Raw genomic sequence first — 22982 nt, 5'->3', positions numbered from 1 at the left:
AGATGGTGATAAATCAAGTGGAATGTTGGGAAGGAAAAGCAGAAATACTGTATGTTAAGATGCATATTGATAAAAAAAGAGTTAACAATCATTGTAATACAGTAAGGTCTCGGTTTACGTCAAAGTTACGTTCCTGAAACATGACGTAAGTCGATTTTGTACATAACTCGAGTTTCCGTACATTTCAAAGCATATTATCGAGTTTTCAGCCAATCATTGTTTATGGTCATTCAGGTAAGTTAAAGATTATATTGTTATATTATTTACAACTATATAGGAATATGAAACACAAGTTTGTTTTTGTTGTTGATTAGGGCCACGAACGTGAAGAACTGCAGGTTGCCGAGAGGGGTGGCCCTGAGGCCGCCAGGAGGGTGGGCAGGTCGAATGTTGTGACGCCCAGGGCAGACAGCTGGGAGCGTAGTGCAGTGCGGTGGGAGTAGAAGCATGGGCAGCGGGGCAGGAAATGCAATAGGAAAGGGCAATAGGGATCAACAGACAGGCGCAGACAGTGCAAGTGAGCTGCGAGTGTCATGTGGCCCAGGTGAAGGCTCCGGAGTTGTTATTGTTATGATGGGTGCGCGAACCTTCAAGGTCGTCAACCTCCTCGTTGTCATGGTAACGGGCTTCCCATTTTCTTCTTCACTCCCTCACACACAGCTGCTGCCTCCTTTCTCATGTCTTTAATTACGTCCTCTTTTTCTTGTAGCGTAATGGTTTTCCTTTTCTTAGCATCACTGCTGTCACTAAGGAGTTTTCTCTTTGGTGCCATTGAGCAAGATGCCAAGAACTTCAGTCAGTAAACGCAGAAGTAGGATAACACTCTTGCCAGGGGCGACGGTGTGGTGGAACTGAGGCAGGGTGTTATTGTATTCAAGTGTGAGGCGGGCGGTGTGACGGGTAACCACCAACAATAACAATAAATCCCGCGCTTTACGATTTATAAATTTTCAATTTTTTTAATCTTAAATTGCCTTATAGTGGACTGACGTAACTACGAGTTTGATGTAACTCGAGACCGACGTAACCCGGGACTTTACTGTATATGTGCCACCAAAAACAAATTGATGGACCAATCAAGAATATAAAGTCATGATAGATGACACAATAAGGAGTCTAACGAGAATCATTAAAGAAAGGAGAAAAGTGATATTAGTAGGAGATTTCAACTGTAAAGAAGTGGACTGGGAAAATTATGAAAGTGGTATGGGGGAAGAAGCTTGGGGAGAAAGATTCCTGAACCTAATGATAGATAATATGATGGACCAAAGAGTAAAGGAAAACACAAGATTCAGAGAAAACGACGAGCCGGCGAGATTGGACCTGGTTTTTACAAGGGGTATACAAATGAATGATGATATAAGATATAAGTGCCCATTGGGAAAGAGTGACCATGTAATATTAGAAATGGATATAGAAGAGGGAAAGGAAGATAGAGACGAATCATACAAAGGAGACCGATTAAACTACAGAAAGGCTGACATTGAGAACCTCAAGAACTATTTTAAAAACGTTAACTGGGAGGAGATGGATAACTCAGAGAGGGTACAAGAGAAATATAACTTATTTTGGGAAATATACAAAACAGGAGTCAGGGAATATGTCCCAAAATATAGACCTAAAGAAGAAGGAAAGAAAGATTGGTTTAACACAAGGTGTGCTAGGGCAAAGGAGAAAAGAGATGGAGCATAGAAAAGGTGGAGGAGAAATAAAAATCCAGAAAATAAGGAAAACTTCAAGGCAGCAAGAAATGAATATGCTAAGGTGAGGAAGAGGAAAGAAACTATGAAAACGACATTGTTGAAAAATGTAAGGAGCAGCCGAAATTGTTCTACAGATTCATAAATGGAAAAATAAGGCAAAAAGAAACAATACAAAGGTTAAAAGGAGAAAACGGAATTGTGGAAGACCCAAAAAGTATGGCAGAACTGTTAAATAGTAAATTTCAGGAGGTCTTTACCAAGGAATCCAAATTCGAAAGACCGCATGGTAATAGAGAGACCGTCTATATGAAAGAGATTAAAGTAACCAAGCTTGAAATAAAAGAGTTGATGACGGAATTAGATGAAGAGAAGGCAGTGGGACCGGATGAAGGCTCAGGCAGAATATTAAAAGAATGTAGGGAGGAACTAGCAAGTCTTATATACATCATAAAATCCTCACTAGAAAATGGAATAGTACCAGTAGAATGGAAAAGAGCTGAGGTGGTTCCCATATATAAGAAAGGAAGGAAAGAAGAACCTTTAAATTACAGACTGGTATCACTAACTAGTGTAATATGCAAGATGCATGAAAGAATAATAAAGAAACAATGGATTGAGTTCCTTGAAGACAACAATTATTATCAAATAGCCAATTTGGTTTTAGAAAATGTCGGTCATGTGTAAGAAATTTACTGAGTTTCTACTCCAGAATAGTTGATAGAGTACAAGAAAGAGAGGGATGGATTGATTGTATTTATTTGGATATAAAAAAGGCATTTGATAAAGTATCACATGAAAAATTACTGTGGAAGTTAGAGGAGAAGGGTGGCTTAAAAGGAAGCACATTTAGATGGATGAAAAATTATTTGAGGGGGAGAGAAATAAGGATGGTAGTTAAAGATATGAATTCCAAGTGGAGAGTAGTGGAAAGTGGAGTGGTACAGGGGTCATTATTGGCGCCAATACTTTTTCTCATATATATAAATGACATGCCAGAGGGAGTGAACAGCTACATAAATCTGTTTGCGGACGATGCGAAACTGTGCAGAGTTATAAAGCAAAAAGAGGATTGTGAAATATTGCAGGAAGACCTAAATAAGATCTGGGAATGGAGTAAAAAGTAGGAGATGGAATTCAATGTGGACAAAAGCCATGTCATGGAAATTGGAAAGAGTGAAAGACGACCAGTGGGAATCTATAAGATGGGAGATGGAGTAGAACTAGAGAAAGTAAGAAAGGAAAAGGACTTGGGAATGACGATGGAAGAAAATAATCAACTGATAAGCCATATTGATTCAATTTTCAGAGATACATATAATTTGCTAAGGAATATTGGATTAGCATTTCACTACATGGACAAAGAAATAATGAAGAAATTGATAAGTACTATAATAAGACCCAGATTGGAATATGCAGGAGTTGTGTTTACCCCCCATAAAACGAAGCACATAAGGAAGTTGGAGAGACTACAAGAATGGTTCCAGAATTTGAAGGGATGACATATGAGGAGAGACTAAAAGCTATGGATCTACCAACCCTGGAACAGAGAAGGGAGAGAGGGGATCTGATACAAGTTTATAAATTGATTAACGGAATGGATCAAGTGGATAATGAGAAACTGATCCTGAGAGAAGAATATGACATTCAAAGCACATGATCGCATAGTAAAAAACTGAGGAAGGGAAGATGTCTGAGAGATGTTGAAAAATATAGTTTCCCGCAAAGATGTTTTGAGACTTGGAACAGTTTGAGTGAAGAAGTGGTGTCAGGAAAGAGTGTGCATAGCTTTAAAGAAAAATTGGATTAGTGTAGATATGGAGACCAGGCCACACGATGGTAAAGCCCAGGCCCTGTAAAACTACAACTAGGTAAATACACTGGAGGGGGGTGGAGAGGGAGATGAGGTGCTCACATTCTGAGGTCACAGGGAGGGACAGGGCATGGACCAGTAGGGGAGGGTCAAGTGGGTGGAGCTTTAAGGTTTACACTGCTGGTCAGAGCAGAAGGTGCAGTACTTGTGACATCCTGTGAAGGAGATTAATGACACAGAAAATATGTTTCAATGAGGGTATTAACCTAAACTAGTAATTGATAGGATGCCCTTGTGCCTTCTTGACCTTTTCGAGTCACAGGAAGTGAATCACCCAGGTGGTGGTGATACTGAGTGTCAATATTGTCTCATATGTCCTGAATAATGGCTTGGAGGCAGGAGGGAGGAGGTATCTCTCTCCTTTAGCTTCAGTTGTATGTACGCCCAGAGATTTTCTATAGGGTTAAGGTCTGGCGAATTTGTGGGCTGACATTGCAGAAATCAAACCAGTCAACAATTAACTTTACCATATGGCACGGTGCACCATTTTGCATGAAGGTATCAGCATTGCATTTTTCCATACACTCATCTAACTTCTCTAGAATTAGCTCAAAGTAGTTTTGTTCATACGAACATTCTTAGGCAAAAACACTAATTTTCCAAGACTATAGTAAGAAAAACATCCCCACACCATCAAAGAATCTGGATGTTTTACTGTGTGTTGTGTAGCATGGATCATAACGGTTACTACCGGGTCTGCGGTACACAGGGTTTCTCTGGTTGTCTGTAACCTGAAAGCTTGCCTCATTTGACCAAAGTATCCTATACCACTTACCTGAGCCCCAATCTTTGTGCTGAGACACAAAATGCAAGCCTACTGTTAAGGTGACCACTTATGAAGCAAGGTTTTGAAACTGCGTGGCAACTCTGTTATACCATGTCGCCTTTCACGTATCTCCGCACACTCCTTTCACTCATTCCAGCCAGGAAAGAGGGTTCCTGGCCTTAAGTTCCTTGTTGTGTATGCGAAGGTTGGCCTCAAGCTGTCTTCGAATAATGTTCAGAGTTCTCTGGCTCACACTGTGCTTACGCCCTTCAGGTTTCTAAGGTGGTGGCGAAGCGTCTCTTCCTCCCTCATGATAAATTTTGGTCCAACGTTGAACAGTTCTGAGAGCTATAGCAGTGTTCATGCCAATTTCTTTATTTGACTTATTCTCCCTCACTAAGGCACAATTGACTGAGATTTGGGCCTTACAAATTAGTTTCCTAGGTCCTATAATAGGTAGTAATAGGGCAGAATGGTAAGTTCACGCATCCACAAAAAGGGGCCAAGGGGGGGGGGGTTGAAAGAAAACTCAAATACAATCACACAAACCACAGGTGCACGTTGACTAAGGAAACATATCATCTACTTTGATTACTAGAGCTGCAGAGTTGTCAGATAGCGACATACGTACAGCGATGTTTAGGAGTTAAGAAGGGATGAATGAAATTTGGTCAGAGTGGAAGTCGTGGTCCCTTTCATGCCTTCCGCTGTGACCAGCAGTGTAGTTTCTGAGGGAATTTAACCAATCAAAGGAAACCTGAAGCCTTCACCTGCTGTGGGGCTACCAGGTATTGCTACTGAGAAATACATATCCCCTGATTGGCAAGGAGTCTACTACTGACAACTGTACATACATACATATCAAACATCACTTTATAAGAACATCCTATAAAGAGACAACAGCTGACCATTTAACAAAAAGTACAGTTAGAAATTTTATTGGGAGACTTATGAACACAGTAAGCTCTGATAATAAGAGCTTCATATCATAGATACATTAACAACAACTCTCTCTCTCTCTCTCTCTCTCTCTCTCTCTCTCTCTCTCTCTCTCTCTCTCTCTCTCTCTCTCTCTCTCTCTCTCTCTCTCTCTCTCTCTCTCTCTCTCTCTCTCTCTCTCTCTGTTACCATAGATGAAATAGGTCTATGGCTCATAACCTTACACAATGTTTGTTGTTTCTCCCAACAGTCCTGTGCCTGTGTATGCCCTTATTGACCCCTATGAGAACAAGCCTCTGCCTCTCATCATTGGGTCAGAAGCTTTCATGACAGATGACAAAGTGGGTCTTGAAGTTTCATCGAGTGAAGAAAACTCTAGAATGACTTTCAGCCCAGAAGACACAGAGAGTGAAGTGGAATTAGAGGACGTGACAGATAGAGTGACACTGCAATCAAAGGCCCTCCCCACTAGCAGCTCCAGGCCAGTGGTAGGTTGCTTATGTTTTGTGAGACAGCTTGTGTAATTAAATATAGTAGGGTGGTCTAACAGACTGCCCCTTTCCACGAAGGGGCAATGAGACTAGGAGTATGAATAATATGTGTATGAGTGTGTGATGCTTGTCTGTCACTGGAGATTCACGTGATGTATGATAAATGAGATTTCTTGAGCGTGATGTCTTTTTCCATCAGGGGAGGAGCAGTAAAGGTGCTTTTGTCTGGCCTACCCCTTATGAGATTGCTAGTCTAGTGTATAATTAGATAGCTTTCTGTCAGTGGTCATGTGAAATGTAAGTAAGAAAACATTAAAAGCTTTCCATTGATATTTTACATAAGGGACAGTCAGCTGCCAACTTTATGGCAACCATCATTGGCTAAAACTTTCTCTGATGTGTGTCATAGACCAGCCATCTTCCTTTTCCTCTCCACATGCCCTTCCCCATTCCTCTTCTCCAGAGCCCCATGCTTATCATACCACCTCTCTCTCTCTCTCTCTCTCTCTCTCTCTCTCTCTCTCTCTCTCTCTCTCTCTCTCTCTCTCTCTCTCTCTCTCTCTCTCTCTCTCTCTCTCTCTCTCTCTCTCTCTCTCTCTCTCTCTCATACATGTCAGAGCCCAATGACAGTTGCCATGAAAAAAGAAAGGATGGCAGATGTAATTTTTGTTAAAAATGAAACCTTCTTCAACAAGGAGGGAGCAGACATACTTTTTTTTTTCTTTATACACTATGGCCTATAGCACCTGTAGGTCTACTTGAGGAGTATATATAGGAACCTCTCAGTTGTGAGCCGAGTGTACTAACCACTACACTACGGTGTGTGTGTGTGTGTATTTACCTAGTTGTAGTTTTACAGGGCCTGGGCTTTATGCTCGTGTGGCACCATCTCCATATATACTTATCCAATCTTACTTTAAAAGTATGCACACTCGTTGCAGACACTACTTCTTCATTTGAACTGTTCCATGTCTCAATACATCTTTGCGGGAAAATATATATTTTAACATCTCTCAGACATCTTCCTTTTCTCAGCTTTTTACTATGCGATCTTGTGCTTCGAATGTCATATTCTTCTTTCAGGATCAGTTTCTCATTATCCACTTGGTCCATTCCGTTGATCAATTTAGTCTCTCCTCATATGTCATCCCTTCAAATTCTGGAACCATTCTTGTAGCCATTTTTTGTAGTCTCTCCAACTTTCTTGTGTGTTTCTTTTTATGAGGGGTCCGCACTACTCCTGCATATTCCAATCTTGGTCTTATTATAGTACTTATTAATTTCTTCATCATTTCTTTGTCCATGTAGTGAAATGCTACTCCAATATTCCTTAGCAAATTATATGTTTCTCTAAAAATTCTATCAATATGGCTTACTGGTTGATTGTTTTCTTCCATTGTCACTCCTAAGCCTTTTTCCTTTTTTACTTTCTCTAATTCTAATCCATCTCCCATCTTATAGATTCCCACGGGTCGTCTTTCACTCTTACCCATTTCCATGACATGGCTTTTGTTCACATTGAATTTCATTTCCCACTTTTTACTCCACTGCCAGATCTTATTTAGGTCTTCTTGCAGTATTTCACAATCCTCCTTTTGCTTTATAACTCTGCACAGTTTCGTATCGTCTGCAAACAGATTTATGTAGCTGTTCACTCCTTCTGGCATGTCGTTAATATAAATGAGGAAAAGTATTGGTGCCAATACTGACCCCTGTGGCACTCCGCTTTCTACCGCTCTCCACTTGGACTTCATATCTTTACCTACCATCCATATTTATCTCCCCCTCAAATAATTTTCTATCCATCTCAATGTACTTCCTTTTAAGCCACCCTTCTCCTCTAACTTCCAAATTAATCTTGCATGTGGCACTTTGTCAAACCCCTTTTTTAAATCCAAATAAATATAGTCAACCCTTCCCTCTCTTGTACTCTATCAACTATTCTAGAATAGAAATTCAATAAATTAGTTACACACGACCGTCTTTTTCTAAAACCAAATTGGCTATTTGATATTAATTTGTTGTCTTCAAGGAACTCGATCCATTGTTTCTTTATTACTCTTTCACACATCTTGCATATTACACTAGTTAATGATACCGGTCTGTAATTTAAAGGTTCTTCCTTCCTTCCCCTCTTATATATGGAAACCACCTCCACTTTTTTCCATTCTACTGGTACTGTTCCATTTTCTATTGAGCATTTTATGATGTTGTATATAGGACTTGCTAGTTCTTCCCTACATTCTTTCAGTATTCTGCCTGAGACTTCATCTGGTCCCATTGCCTTCTCTTCATCCAGTTCCTTTATTAACTCTTTTATTTCAAGCTTGATTTCTTTAATTTCTTTCATATAGACTCTCTCTCTATTACCCTGTGGCCTTTCAAATTTGGATTCCTTAGTAAAGACCTCCTGGAATTTATTATTTAATAGTTTTGCCATACTTTTTTGGGTCTTCCACTATCCCGTTCTCTCCTTTTAACCTTTCTATTGTTTTTTTTTGCCTAATTTTTCCATTTATGAATCTGTAGAACAATTTTGGTTGCTCCTTATATTTTTCAACAATGTCCTTTTCAAAGTTCTTTTCCTCTTCCTTCCTCACCTTAACATATTCATTTCTTGCTGCCTTGAAGTTTTCCTTATTTACTGGATTTTTATTTCTCCTCCACCTTTTCCATGCTCCATCTCTTTTCTCCTTTGCCCTAGCACATCTTGCATTAGACCAATCTTTCTTTCCTTCTTCTTTAGGTCTGTATTTCGGGACATATTCCCTGACTCCTGTTTTGTATATTTCCAAAAATAAGTTATACTTCTCTTGCATCGTCTCTGTGTTTTCCATCTCCTCCCAGTTTACATTTTTAAAATAATTCTTGAGATTCTCAATATCAGCCTTTCTGTAATTTAATCGGTCTCCTTTGTATGAATCGTCTCTATCTTCCTTTCGCTCTTCTATATCCATTTCTAATATTACATGGTCACTCTTTCCCAATGGGCATTTATATCTTATATCATCATTCAATTGTATACCCCTTGTAAAAATTAGGTCCAATCTCGCCAGCTCATTGTTTTCTCTGAATCTTGTTCATTCGTTTACTCTCTGGTCCATCATATTGTCCATCATTAGGTTCAGGAATCTTTCTCCCCAGGCTTCTTCCCCCATACCACTTTCATAATTTTCCCAGTCCACTTCTTTACAGTTGAAATCTCCTACTAATATCACTTTTCTTCTTTCTTTAACGATTCTCATTAGACTCCTTATTGTGTCATCTATCATGTCTTTATATTCTTGATTGGTCCATGAATTTGTTTTTGGTAGCACATATGTTACAATGATTGTTAACTCTTTTTTTATTAATATGCATCTTAACATACAGTACTTCAGCTTTTCCTTCCCCACATTCCACTTGGTTTATCACTATCTCCTTCCTTAACATCATCATGACTCCTCCTCCTCCTTTATCCCCTCTGTCTTTTCTCCATACATTATACCTATTATCCAAGTCTATTTTGATTGCCTCATTTAGTTTTGTTTCAGCCAGGAATACAATATCTTGATTTTCTTTCTTTATGTAATCTCTTAATTCTAATTTACTTGATAAAACCCTGTATGTTCATATACATCGTTTTTAGTCTCTTGCCTTTATAATTTTTAGTTAAACTTGTTCCACTTTTTTCTCTTCCTTCTCGTTTATGTACCCTTTTCTTATCCTGTGTCCTAGAATTCTCCAAAAAAATGCCTTTTTTTCCTCTTCTGACCTTTCATTATTTTTTTCCCTTACTGCTGCTGCCAGTTCATTGTATCTCTTCCTTTCTTCTTCATTTCTATTTTTCTTTATATATGTGTGTGTGTGTGTGTGTGTGTGTGTGTGTGTGTTTACCTTGTTGTATTTACCTAGTTGTATTGTACAGGGTTTGAGCGGGGCTTATAGTGTCCTGTTTCCATATCTCCATTTATCTAGTTTTTCTTTAAAGTTATGCATGCTATATTCTGTGACAATTCCATTATCCAATGCATTCCATTTTTCCACTGTTCTGTGTGAAAAACTGTATTTTCCGATATCCTTCACACACTGCCTCATCCTGATCTTCTTTTCATCATCTTTGTAGCAATCTTCTGTATCCTTTCCAATTTTCTTATATCCTTTTTAGAGCTCAGAGACCATGCCACTGCTGCATATTCCAGCATTGGGCGTATCATGCTTGTGATGATTTTTTTCATCTTATCTTTATCCATGTAATGAAATGCCACTCTTATATTAGTCAACATTTTATATGATAGTCCAAAATATCTTGCTCATGTGTTTATCAGGACTCAGGTTTTCTTGTATGATCACTCCAAGATCTTTTTCCTCTTTAGTCTTCATTATTTGTTCCTCTAATATCAAATAGTTCCATACTGGTCTTCTCTTACTCTTTCCTTGTTCCATTATGTGAGCTTTCTTAACATTAAACTCCAATTTCCACTTCCTGCTCCACTCTTAAATCTTGTTTAAATCTACCTGCAACAGCAGACAGTCCTCTCTGGTTTTGATAACTCTTAGCAGCTTTACATCATCAGTGAATAAATTTATATAACTGTTTATCCCAATATGAATGTCGTTTACATAAACTTGAAACATAATGGGGGCTAACACTGACCCTTGTGGTACTCTGCTATTTACTTTCCCCCAAGATAAGTATGTATCTCTGATCACAGTTCTCATTTCCCTTTCCTTCAAATAATCTCTTGTCCATTCAAGTAAGGTTCCTCGCAGTCCTCCTATGTTCTCTAGTTTCCAAAGTAGTCTTCCAAAAGGAACTTTATCAAAAGCCTTTTTTAGATCCAGTTATACTTTGTCCACCCATCTGTCTTTATTTTCCAGTCCTGCAATAACTCTCGAGTAGATGCTTAATAAGTTTGATACACATGACCTCCCTGTCCTGAATCCAAATTGTCTATTCAATATGAGTTGCTCTTCTTGAAATTTAACCCATTTTTCTTTGATAATTATTTCACACAACTTCCCCAAAACACTTGTAAGTGACACTGGTCTGTAGTTTAGTGGTTTAGTTGAATTTCCTCCTTTTATTAAATATCAATATTACGTTGGCTCCCTTCCATTCTAGTGGAACTTTCCCTTCATTTATTGAACTTGTAATTATTTCCTAAATTGGATCCAGTAGTTGTTGTTTACATTCTTTTAACACCCAACCTGATACACCATCTGGCCCCATTGCTTTTCTGACATCCAATTTATCCAATAATCTTCCAATATCCTCCTTGTGCACTGCGATTTCTTGTAATCCTTGGCAATGCAATATCTTATTAGGTTCTGTGAAATCATCATCTACAGTGAACACTGTTTTGAAGCTCTCATTCATTATTTCTTACATTTCCTTCTCTGTTTGGTATATTTTCTCTCCTTTAATTATTTTTTTCTAATGTTTCCTTTTTCTCCATTTTGTCATTTATAAACTTGTAGAAAAGTTTGGGTTCATCTTTGCTTTTATTCACCACATCTTTCTCAAAGTTTCTTTCTTCCTGTCTCCTTATTCTAGTATATTCATTTCTGGTATCCCTATACTGCTGTCTGTTATTGTCATTTCTCTGCTTTATGAGTTTCTTCCAAGTTTTTTCTTTTGCCTTTTTAGCTTGTATGCATCTATCATTGTACCAAACATGTGTTTTTTTCTTAACTCTATAGAAAGGTACATATTTTTTTACTCCTTCATTATATTTCTGTAAGATTATTTCATATTTCCCTTGTACTGTCTTTCTGTACATGTTTCTCCACTCAACATCAGTAAAAAAGATGCTTAAATTTTTAAAATCCACTCTTGCATAATTTAATATCTCCCTTTGTAGTCATCTCTGTAACTTATCCCATCCTTCTCTTGTATTTGCATCTCTAATGTCACATGATCACTTCTTCCCATTGGACTAAGGTATTGTATGATTGGAGAGGGCTCTGGTTTCTTTGTGAATACTAGGTCAAGCAGTGATGGTTCTTCTTCCCCCCTGTACCTTGTTGACTCCTCCACCCACTGATCCATTGTATTAACCATAGTCAACTGTAACACTTCCTCACTCCACTGTCCAGCATTATCCATTACTTCCATCTTTCTCCAGTTTACTTTTTTACAGTTAAAGTCTCCAACTAAAAGTATTCTTCCATCTCTTCTTATCATGTTATCTAGGCACTTTATCACCTCTCTTTGCATATCTTTATGTTCTTCACTTACCCATGTATTTGGCTTAGGTGGCACATATGTAACTATGATTTTTCTTTTCTTCAATTCCTCTGTTTTGATTGTTACTCCATTACTTCCACTTTGTCCTCTCCATATTGCACATCCTCCATACATATATTATCATGAACCATTATTAGCACTCCTCCTCCCCATTTATCCTTCCTGTCTCTCCTCCAGCTATTATATCTCTCCTCTTTAAAGTTAGCATGGATCCCCTCTTTTAATTTTGTTTCAACGATGCACATTACATCCGGGTTTTTCACTTTCAAATAATCCCTAACCTCTGACATGCTGGACAACACCCCATCTATATTAGTATGTCACTTAATTTCTTGCCTCCTCCACAAACTCCTCTTTCTTCCACAGGTACCACTTCTTTAGTCTCATATCCAGAACCCTCCAGTGAAAATTCTTTTTCTCGATCTCCGTCCTTTTCTCGTTTTTTTCCTTAGCTTAATTTCCTAGCACTTTCTCTTTTTCCCTCTCCTCTAATTTCATATCTCTTTTTATCCATATATCCTTGTGTTCAGTATCATCGGTCATCTTCCCTTTCCTAGCCATATTTTCCTCTACCACCACTTGGGATCTCATTCTTACTTTCATTGGTCTCTTGCTCACTTCACTGTATCTTCTTAACCTGATCACTTCCTCCACCTCCTGGTCCAGTTCTTCTGTGCTGTCTTGAACTTGTTTGATAATAGTTTTGGCAAATTCTCTCTCTTCACATTCTCTCACAAACTTGTTTGGATATTTTTTTTCCTTCATCCCAAAAATCATGAAACTTTTATTCTTATCCACTGGTCTCGCACTAGATCTTCTTTCTCTTTAATAACTTGTATTACAGTGACTTTAGTGTTTTCCTGAATTTGTCTCTTTATTACTTCAGAAAATTTAACTTTTTCCTCTTCCTGTTCCTGCTTCCATGCATTTCATAGTTCCTTCAGCTTGTTTTCACCCAATCCACCTTCCACCCTGTCCACAATCACATCCTTTACTTTAACCTGTAAGCCCTTAAGGAGTTTACATAGTCTTGACATGTTGCTTTTAGTACATCATTTTGTTTCTTAATTTCTTGTATCTCCTTGAACATGTTCCCTGCGATTGCCAGCACGTCAAACTCGCCCACACTGCAATACAAATAAATTGTTGTCACGTCAATGCTGGTTAAGCTAGGGAAGTGAGAAGAGCAGAGTGTTGTCTGGGAGAACACCCAAAGGAACTGGCAACCTCAAAGTGTTTGCCCACCGGTGGGTCACATCACATACTGTGAAAAAGTTATACTTTTCTTTGATACGACCCACTGGTGGGCATACTTTATTTGGCGATATTCAGTGCATCTCTATACTGTACTATATTTTTCCTTTCCTAAATTTGTTTATATAATTCTGTCTCTGTTTTCCATATGAATGAATGAATGAATGCTACACAGTTTTATGGGTAGCTTAGTTCAATAGAAGAGATAGATGATAAAATAAGGTAATAAAGATGATATCAGGAAAATTCTGAAATTATGAAAAGATCAATAAAGAAAATTATTGAAGCTTATCAAGGAATGTCCAATTGCAATATCTTAGTTTGAAATATTTGTTATAGAAAATTTTTTTGTACTGAAGGAAAAATGCAAGACAATATAATTTTCTTACATGTGATAGAAAAAAAAAAAAGTTTTTATCGTTGGTTTTTATAACGTTTTTTTTTTTATTTATTCCGTTTTTTTCTTTGCTTATGATTATTTCTATATGCAATTCAAAAGGATCATCAATGGCAGCTCTTTTACAAATTGTCAGAATAATATCAGGAAAATAAAAAAGTAAAAAGAAATCAATGAAGCTTGTCAAAGAAAGTCCAATTGTAATACCTGCTTCAATAATTTGTTATAGAAATAAGTTTTAAGTTCTTCTGAAAGAAAAAATGTAAGTTTATATGTTTTTTTGCATGTGTTAGAAAGAAAATATGGAAACAAGAAGACTATTTTTCATATAATTTTAATAACACTAAAAACAAAATAAGCTTCATATTATTTATCAGTCAGTCTATTATGCCCGTCTTCACATACTGGGTATTGAAATTTTACTATATAATCCAATTTATATTAATAGTAAGATTAAAATGTGATATATGTGAAAACTGCTGTATGACCCACCGGTGGATCGCATTGCAACAGTGGATAGTAACTGATGACCCACTGGTGGGTTGTATTGCAGGGAACGTGTTAATCCCTGATTGATTGCATTGACCTCTCATTCTACTAATCTTAATTTCAGCTCTGTGTTTTCCGTTGTCAGTCTGTCCTGTTTGTCCGTTAGACTCGACATCACTTCCTTCATGTACCTTAACTCTCTTTCTACGTTGATCAACCTCCTCATACTACCTCTTTCATCCCTAAATCCAGAAAAATTCTTGTCCATAATATCCCCAGTCAGTTTCTTTAGTCCAACAGGTGTTTCAATGTACCACTGGTTTTCACAAGATGGCAAATGTTTTGATTCTGTCATGTCTGACAGCACTACTCAGTTCCATCTCTCTCTACTTTTTCTTTCCATCTATACGATCCAAAACTTATTTATTATAGAGACAGGAGAACCTATGGCCCAGTCCCCCATGTACATACATCTAGGTCAGACTCCAACTCCAGTTTTAACTTTTGCCTGCAAGTTGCTCAGACATCTTGACAGCATGGTGTCTTGCTGTATGGCTGTGTGTATTTACCTAGTTGTAGTTTTACAGGGCCTGGGCTTTATGCTCGTGTGGCCCCATCTCCATATCTACACTTATCCAATCTTACTTTAAAAGTATGCACACTCGTTGCAGACACTACTTCTTCATTTAAACTGTTCCACGTCTTTGCGGGAAACTATATTTTTTAACATCTCTCAGACATCTTCCCTTTCTCAGCATTTTACTATGCGATCTTGTGCTTCAAATGTCATATTCTTCTCTCAGGATCAGTTTCTCATTATCCACTTGGTCCATTCTGTTGATCAATTTATAAACTTGTATCAGATCTCCTTTCTCCCTTCTTTGTTCCAGGGTTGGTAGATCCATAGCCTTTAGTCTCTCCTCATATGTCATCCCTTCAAATTCTGGAACCATTCTTGTAGCCATTTTTTGTAGTCTCTCCAACTTCCTTATGTGTTTCTTTTTATGAGGGGTCCACACTACTCCTGCATATTTGAATCTGGGTCTTATTATAGTACTTATCAATTTCTTCATCATTTCTTTGTCCATGTAGTGAAATGCTACTCCAATATGTGTGTGTGTGTTTGTGTGTGTGTGTGTGTGTGTGTGTGTGTGTGTGTGTGTGTGTGTGTGTGTATGTATTTACCTAGTTGTATTTACCTAGTTGTAGTTTTACAGGGCCTGGGCTTTATGTGTGTGTGTGTATGTGTGTGTGTGAATTTTTTTTATGTTATGGCCTATAGTGCTTGTAGGTATACTTGAAGAGTATGTATAGGAAGCGATGTTCAGCTTCCACCCATTAGTGGCGCAGGCAATTTTATTCACAAGGGTACCCATATTAGGGCCCATATCACCATCCAAGTGCTTCTTAATGTGTAACCACCAAGAACCTGGGTATCATGGTGACATGTATATAACTTTAAACCACTTGACAAATGGCAAAGTTTCTAAGGCTGTATGTGGTGTGATACAAATCTGTGTGTGGATGTCTGCCCAATCCCACGCTCACCACCTTATCCGCTACACCACCACTTCACGAACTAACTTAGTCAAGTTAGTCACTGTAGCTAAAAATAAGGGTAGGAAGGCTACTTCATGAAGTAGGAACCTGTCTGTATATGTTCAGTTAAGACTTTTCACCTTTATTAATTTACTATCACAAAGTCAGTTTTATATATCTTGAATGAGTTATGTTTCTCTCAATAGTGCTGATATAACCCACTAAGTGTAGAAATTACTAGAAAAATTCTTTACAGGAAGACAGTGCCAAGGAGATAAAAAGGCATGTATGTGTTGTATTATATGGGGAATTAGTTTATCAAGATGAATGGATTAAAGATGCAAGGAATGTAGGAATACACAGATAAATAGTTCTTTCTGATAGTAATACACTTTGAGATTTACTCTGGGACCAAAACTTAAATAGTAATTAATAAAACAGAAATGAACTCTTACAATTCTTTACATCTCATGACTTACTGCCCTAAGAGTGTATCACTTGTGTTCTTTCTCAAGGATGACAGTGACTCTGATTGGTCAGCAGAAGATGGTCCCTTACCTAACATACCCAGTGGTGTTGTGGGCAAGGAAAAGCCACTGCAGCTGTCTAGCGATGAGGATGATGACATGTTTGTTCCTCCATCCAGAAATTCAGAAAAGGTAAGTTATCTAGATTTGTCTTCATTCATACCAGGCATGAGAAGCATCACATTAAGTTGCTTTCACTAACCCCTGGCTATTTTGCCTCTCCCATCCAGTGTTGTAAGTTTTCCTTTGTTATACAGATCAAATAATGAATGATAACTATGGGCATTATTTGACCACTTCAGAGATAGTTTTTATGGAAGGATAAGAAGAATATGACTACTACAACCTATGTTTACTTATTTATTTAATTAGTTTTTTGACCATTGGTTGCCATGTAGGGTGTCAGAGTACCATTCTGATTCCTACCCATGCTTTCCCATCTCCAGCCAAAAGAGTTAGTTGTCACCAAGTCATCTCACAATCTGTTTTTCTCTCTGACCGTCTTCATGTTGTTCTTGGCCTTTCTCTCAACCTTACTCCTGCCACCTTTCCATACATCAGTCTGTTGTCAAGGTGTTCTATATGCTAACAACCTCACTTAAACAAGACTTGTCCTTGGTTAGATATGGTATTTTATATCTCCTCAGCATCACCGCTCATCACACTAGCGATTGGCTCAGGTTAGCAACAGATGTGAGGGAAATACCTGATGCTATATTAAGAAAAGTATATCCTATGTAAACATAATCCTTATCTCCCTTCCTTACATAAGAATAACTCACCACCAGACTAACACACAGGGATGGGAGATGAGAGCAGACACAGTAATGATGGGAAAGAACAGAGTATGGAGTAGATAGGTCAGGTCATGTTGGAGGGGGCCTTAAGGCTTTATTTGGAGAGTGTTTGGAGCATGTTGGAGGTGATACATGTCACTGCTAAATATATGGATCAGGAGTGGTAGGGATTTCACTGCAGTTGACTGTATGTGCCCACAGCTGAGTTTAGTTCCACACCAGTATGCAAGTTGCATATGTAAGTTCATGGTTGAGAACGATAAAAAAAAATTATCATGATAGCTGATTATTTCAATAGCAATAACCTTATCAGCAATAACTGATAAATATTAGATGACTGGCAATTAATTTATTATCAAATAACTAATAATCACAAAATTAATTAATCCAAAATTCTGATACTAGTGATAACTATGTGGATATTTTTAATAAAAAATTGATAAATTTAAATCTTTATTTTTATCTGTCATGGAAAATTTTGAAAAATCTTTGAAGAAATGTCAAATTCAATGTTTAACCTGTCTCCTCAGTAATGAAAAGTACCGTTTTAAGTAAAATAATCAATTATTATCATTAGTTTGGAACCAAAGATATTAAAGATATTGATAGATAGATGATACAGGAAAATGATTATCAGATAACCAATTACCCAATATTATCTCAATAAGTTATTGCAATAATTTATCAAGATAATGGTCACTTATGATAAAGTTTCCTGTTGCTGAAGAAACCAAGCTATTGTGTTCAAATAGATGGATTGATTTATATGATGAAGTGAGGCAGTCTGTGGAGACACCTGAGATGCTCTGCTGGAGTGAATTAATGTGAAAAAAAGAAAACTAAAGTCCCTGAATATACGAGGAGAGAGTTCTGTAAAAAGTTAGGAAGGGGCAGGGGAAATATTTATGTAATTTTTCATAATTTTCTTTTAATATGTATACTTTTTTTTCTTATTTCAATTAATTTTTGTTTCTGTATATTTATTTACTAATTTATTCATTGTATATATGAGCATACTCATTTGTATATTTTATTTGTTATTTTTGTATTGGATGTCTTTTGACTTTGTACAAGATATATATATATATATATATATATATATATATATATATATATATATATATATATATATATATATATATATATATATATATATATATATTTATTTATTTATTTATTTATTATTATTATTTTTTTATTTATTTTTTTTTTTTTTTCTTAGGTGATATATCCATATAGATATTTTTATATATTTCATGTGATGCAGGAAGGAAGGAAGGGTTTGTGCATCATAAGCCTTGAGATCAATGTGGCTTTTGGGTGGAAAGAATCAGTGTATGTTGAGTTGTACTTATCTAGGCCAGCTTAAGGGTGGAGTCTCTTATCTCAGTACTTCCTCTTGAAGGTGAGTTGCCACTTGGTTCTGCTTCTTACAGGAAGTGATTTATGATGCACAGCTTGGGTTGTGATGGACTCAAGCAAATATACACAGTAAAAGGATGATAATACCTGTCTAAAATATATAAGTTAGTTATAGTGGTTTGCATGTTGAACCAGAAGAAATAAGTGTGAGCGGTGGTGGCAGCCAGCACATCCGGTGTCATTGTGAGGTGTGACTTGAGACACAGTCCTGCAGGCAGTGGCAGTGTTAGCAGTTGTATTTCCATTATAAGATTGTCTGCTGCTTTACTATTTATTAATCATCATGAATATAATATCTGACTTCTTGTATTCAATGTACAAGAAATATCAGCATAAATTAATCTCTAGTGGAGATATTTTGTTAGATTTTGACATTGCTGTGATTGTGATCTGTATTTTCCTCCTCACTGGGGGTTGGATTGGAAAATTCATCAAGAAGAGCTACCATGATTAGCTATTTGATCCTCATAGCTGTTGGTGTGGTGGTGCTCACCTGGTTCATTGTAAGTATTTTCAGTACACTTAACCACAAAGTGTTTGGTCTTTGCATAAAATGTTAACTGTATTTAGTTGCAGATCATGACATTTTGCAAAGTGAAGGTGGAACTTTGTGTCTAAGAAAACTTTTGATCCTAACACAACCAACTTTCACATTTAACATATATTTTTGGGAGCTTCATATTCTGAACCTCAAGATCCAGAACCATAGGGGTTCAAGCACCATTTTTTTAAAAACTGAAAAAAATTCATCTAAAGTTTATGAACAATAACTCCACTTCTAAGAAAGATATCAATTTCAGCCAAGTTTCAGATGAAAGCCCTGCTCTTCAGAATTTTTTGACCAAGAATGAAAAATAAAATGTATGGTGCATTTATGTGCAAGCATGTAAAATGTAACCCCCTCCCCTCAAGTTTTCATACATTTCATTGCATGACTTGTGAATTAAACCTTGATGAAATTTTCAACTGAAGTAAATAATTTAATGATACAATAAACTACATAAAGGAACAGCACCATAGGCTAAGTGTATTGAAAAACAGGAGAAAATGCAATTATTGGTACATACTACAGTACAAAAAAGAAAGTAAACTGAAGGATGATTAATGAGGTGTTAGAGGAAGTCATTAAGAAAATAGCTTAGTAATGATGGTAAAAACAAATGATTAACAATTAATACTTATTAGTCAAAGGAAAAGACTGTGTATGAATAATATGTATTCACTTTTAATGTTATGTTACTGTACATCTGCTAAAGAAGTTCAAGGTTGAGATGAGGGGACGGTGAAGTTACTGTTCTTCATCATACTCCATCAGGTTGTCATCTTTGTCCCCTTTGTCATAAATGTCACCTGCCCCCTGTCCTCCCTTATGCTACAGAGCATCCTGCTGTGCCAGGATATTTTGTAAGTACTGGGACTTGGTATGAGTAATGAAGGGCAGGAGATCCTTGGTGTACATAGCAGTGCAGTGATTGGCCCAGGATGATGCACTTCTTATGGGAAAATGCTGATTGGTCAAGAGATGGCTATGGGCTGTGTGCTGTATGCTCTCATTGGCTGACTGACTCCCACTAACCTTAAGCCTGTCTGGTTTTAAAGCGACGTGCCACTGGGCTCAACCACTAAACACCACACGTGCTTCCCGAATCAATAGGTTGTGAGTTTATTGGTGTCTACAAGACTTCCAACCTTATTGAAGTTGGAAAACAGTGTGGCAAAAAACATAGCCAGACAGAGGATGAGTTGCCAATTCTTCAGATACGAATACTTAAAAGATCTGGGAGTTTGCTCTTGAGCCTCAATGATTCTGAGGCCCTCATATGCACTTCCCCAATTTTGTTATTGTGTACTTATCATCTCCCTTTACAATACTGGCAGGACTTGGATGCAATAGCTTTGTATTTGATTTATTGTAATAGTAAAAGTCTTTGGCCATTGACCAGAAGATTCTATTTAAAAATTCACACTGGCTTACTTTTTTTCACAGGTGGGAAACATCTTTTCCAAGACTAACAACACAGGTGCTGTTATACCCACCACCCACATCAACAGCAGGAGAACTGGTAAGAGTGCCTTGGTGTACTGAACCTACATTGACTTCACAAAACTACACATTAAGAAACAGAATGAAATACACCACAATCGTGTGTTGTGCATGTCATGAGGTTTTCTGCCGGATTTCCATATCTAATTTCTTTACCCAGTTTCCTCCCTTGTGATAATATCATGAAGACAGTATCCCACAGAATAGAGCTAGATATTCATGTATTTGTAATGAATATACGCACCACACAGTAATAATATAATTAATTAGGTAAGGACAGTAAATTATAATAACATTAATGCTCTGTGAAGGGATGCTATTTCAAGTAGTTTGTGTCATATTGCTGTGGATGAAGGAATAGATGTTAAAGTGAAGTTTAGAATTAACTAAACATATCAAGGAGTAGTAAGTGATGAATAGTAGATAAATATAAATAATTTGGTGTGAATGCAAAGATTAGATGAAGGATTTATGGTATTTACGTGATGGTATGGAGCAAAAACCTGAAAATGGAAGCCTTGGGAGAAGAGTAAATTAAAATTGCACATGTTTGAGATGAAGTGTGTCAGAAGCAAATCATGAAAATATACCAAAAGGATAGCAAAATGGATTCATGAAATACAATCTTGCATATACAGGCAACCCCCGCTTAACGAAGGTTCACACAACGAAATTTCGCTACAACGAAGGTTTAATTTTACTACCATCTGCTCGTTTAACGAACACCAAACTCGCTTTAACAAAGTTTTATCCAGGTAATTTTTTCCAAGTTTGAAAGCCCCGCCGTATCAAGCAAGCCGACAGGCTTTTGAATACACCAGCACCTCTTATGGACAAAACGTGCACCACTCACTCCCCCTGTTCAAAACAATAACAGTATCAGCAGCAGCTTGTCTTCCCTTGCTCAACTTACCACCAAAACGCCCTGGAATGTTGCCTAGCATTGCTAAGAAGACCAGGAAATCTCTTACTCTCAAAGTGAAGCTGGATATTATTCACAGACACGAGAGAGGCGAGAAAAGTAATAGCATTGCTCGCCACCATCTTGACTTCATTTACTGTCTCTACTATTTTCAAGTCAGCAGACTCTATTAAGAAGGCTGGTGAGACCATATCTTCATTGCAAGCTAAAAGAACCACCTGAACTTGTGACTCTACAATGGATGAAATGGAAAGCCTTGTGGAAATGTGGTACATTAGTTTTGTATGTGATACAATGATGCGCCCTTTGTTTACATTCCACAGGTTGCCGGTTAGTGTCTTTTCCGTTTCACTCTCCCTCCCTTCAAAAATTTAAGATCATCAACATTATAAAGTTACGTACATACATACATTAGTGTACATTATAATGACTTAAATTAGACTACCTAAATGTTTAACTTCATGATTTTTACTTTCATTAAACCTTTCACTGTACTATGATGCACTCTCGCTTTGTTTACTCTCAATGGAAGTTCAAGTTAGGGGTGAAACTTGTTATAATCGATTTGCTTAATGAAGTTTCGCTTAACCTAGGGTTTTTTAGAAACGTAACCCCTTCATTAGGCGTGGGTTGCCTGTATAGCAAAAGACATGTAATGCTTTTCACAATGAAAACATAGGTACAGGCAACCCTCGTTTAATGAAGGGGTTACGTTCCTAAAAAACACTTTGTTAAGCGAAACTTCGTTGTTTAACCGATATTAACAAGTTTAACCCCTGATTTGAACTTCCATTGAGAGTAAGCAAAGCGAGAGTGCATCATAGTACAGTAAAAGGTTTCATGAAAGTAAAAATTATGAAGTTAAACATTTAGGTAGTTTAATTTAAGTCATTATAATGTACACTAATGTATGTATGTACGTAACTTTATGATGTTGATAATCTTAACTTTATGAAGGGAGGGAGAGTGAAACAGGAAATACACTAACCGGCAACCTGTAGAATGTAAACAAAGTGCGCATCATGGTACCGCATACAAAACGTATGTACCACATTTCCACAAGGCTCTCCACTTTATCCATTGTAGAGTCACAAGTTCAGGTGGTTCTTTTAGCTTTCAAGGAAGATGCGGTCTCAACAGCCTTCTTAATAGACTCTGCTGACTTGAAAATAGTAGACATTAGATGGAGTCAAGATGGTGGCAAACAATGTTATTAGTTTTCTAGCCTCTCTCTTGTCTGTGAATAATACCCAGCTTCACTTCGAGAGTAAGACACTTCCTGGTCTTCTTAGGAACGTTAGGCCACATTGCAGGGCGTTTTGGTGGTAAGTTGAACTAGGGACTGGTGACGCTGTTATGTTTTTACTGGGGAGTGAGTGGTTTGCGTGATCTTGATCTTGATGCTACAAGTGACGCAGAATTTCTTCTGAGTCAGGCCTTTGTATCGGCAGTGCCTGTGTTGTCCACAAGAGGCTTGATCTTGATCTTTATTCTACAGGTGTCTCAGGATTTCTCCTGAGGCAGGCCTTAGTACTAGCAGCTCCTGTCAGCTTGCATGATACAGTGGGGCTTTCTAATTTTGAAAAAAATTAC

General features: G+C 37.4%; 1 protein-coding gene across 1 annotated transcript in view; it reads left to right on the top strand.

The window, feature by feature from the left end:
- LOC123514123 (WASH complex subunit 2-like) overlaps positions 1 to 22982 on the top strand; it is a 110949-nt gene that overhangs the window by 53480 nt on the left and 34487 nt on the right. The window contains exons 5-7 of the mRNA XM_045271772.1: positions 5529 to 5766; positions 16193 to 16336; positions 20411 to 20486. Coding sequence (XP_045127707.1) covers positions 5529 to 5766; positions 16193 to 16336; positions 20411 to 20486 — 458 coding nt within the window. The remainder of the gene's footprint in view (positions 1 to 5528; positions 5767 to 16192; positions 16337 to 20410; positions 20487 to 22982) is intronic.

Source organism: Portunus trituberculatus, chromosome 37 (assembly GCF_017591435.1).
Source record: "Portunus trituberculatus isolate SZX2019 chromosome 37, ASM1759143v1, whole genome shotgun sequence".
Taxonomy (NCBI): Eukaryota; Metazoa; Arthropoda; class Malacostraca; order Decapoda; family Portunidae; genus Portunus; species Portunus trituberculatus.
This window is presented reverse-complemented; position numbering and strand designations above follow the sequence as displayed.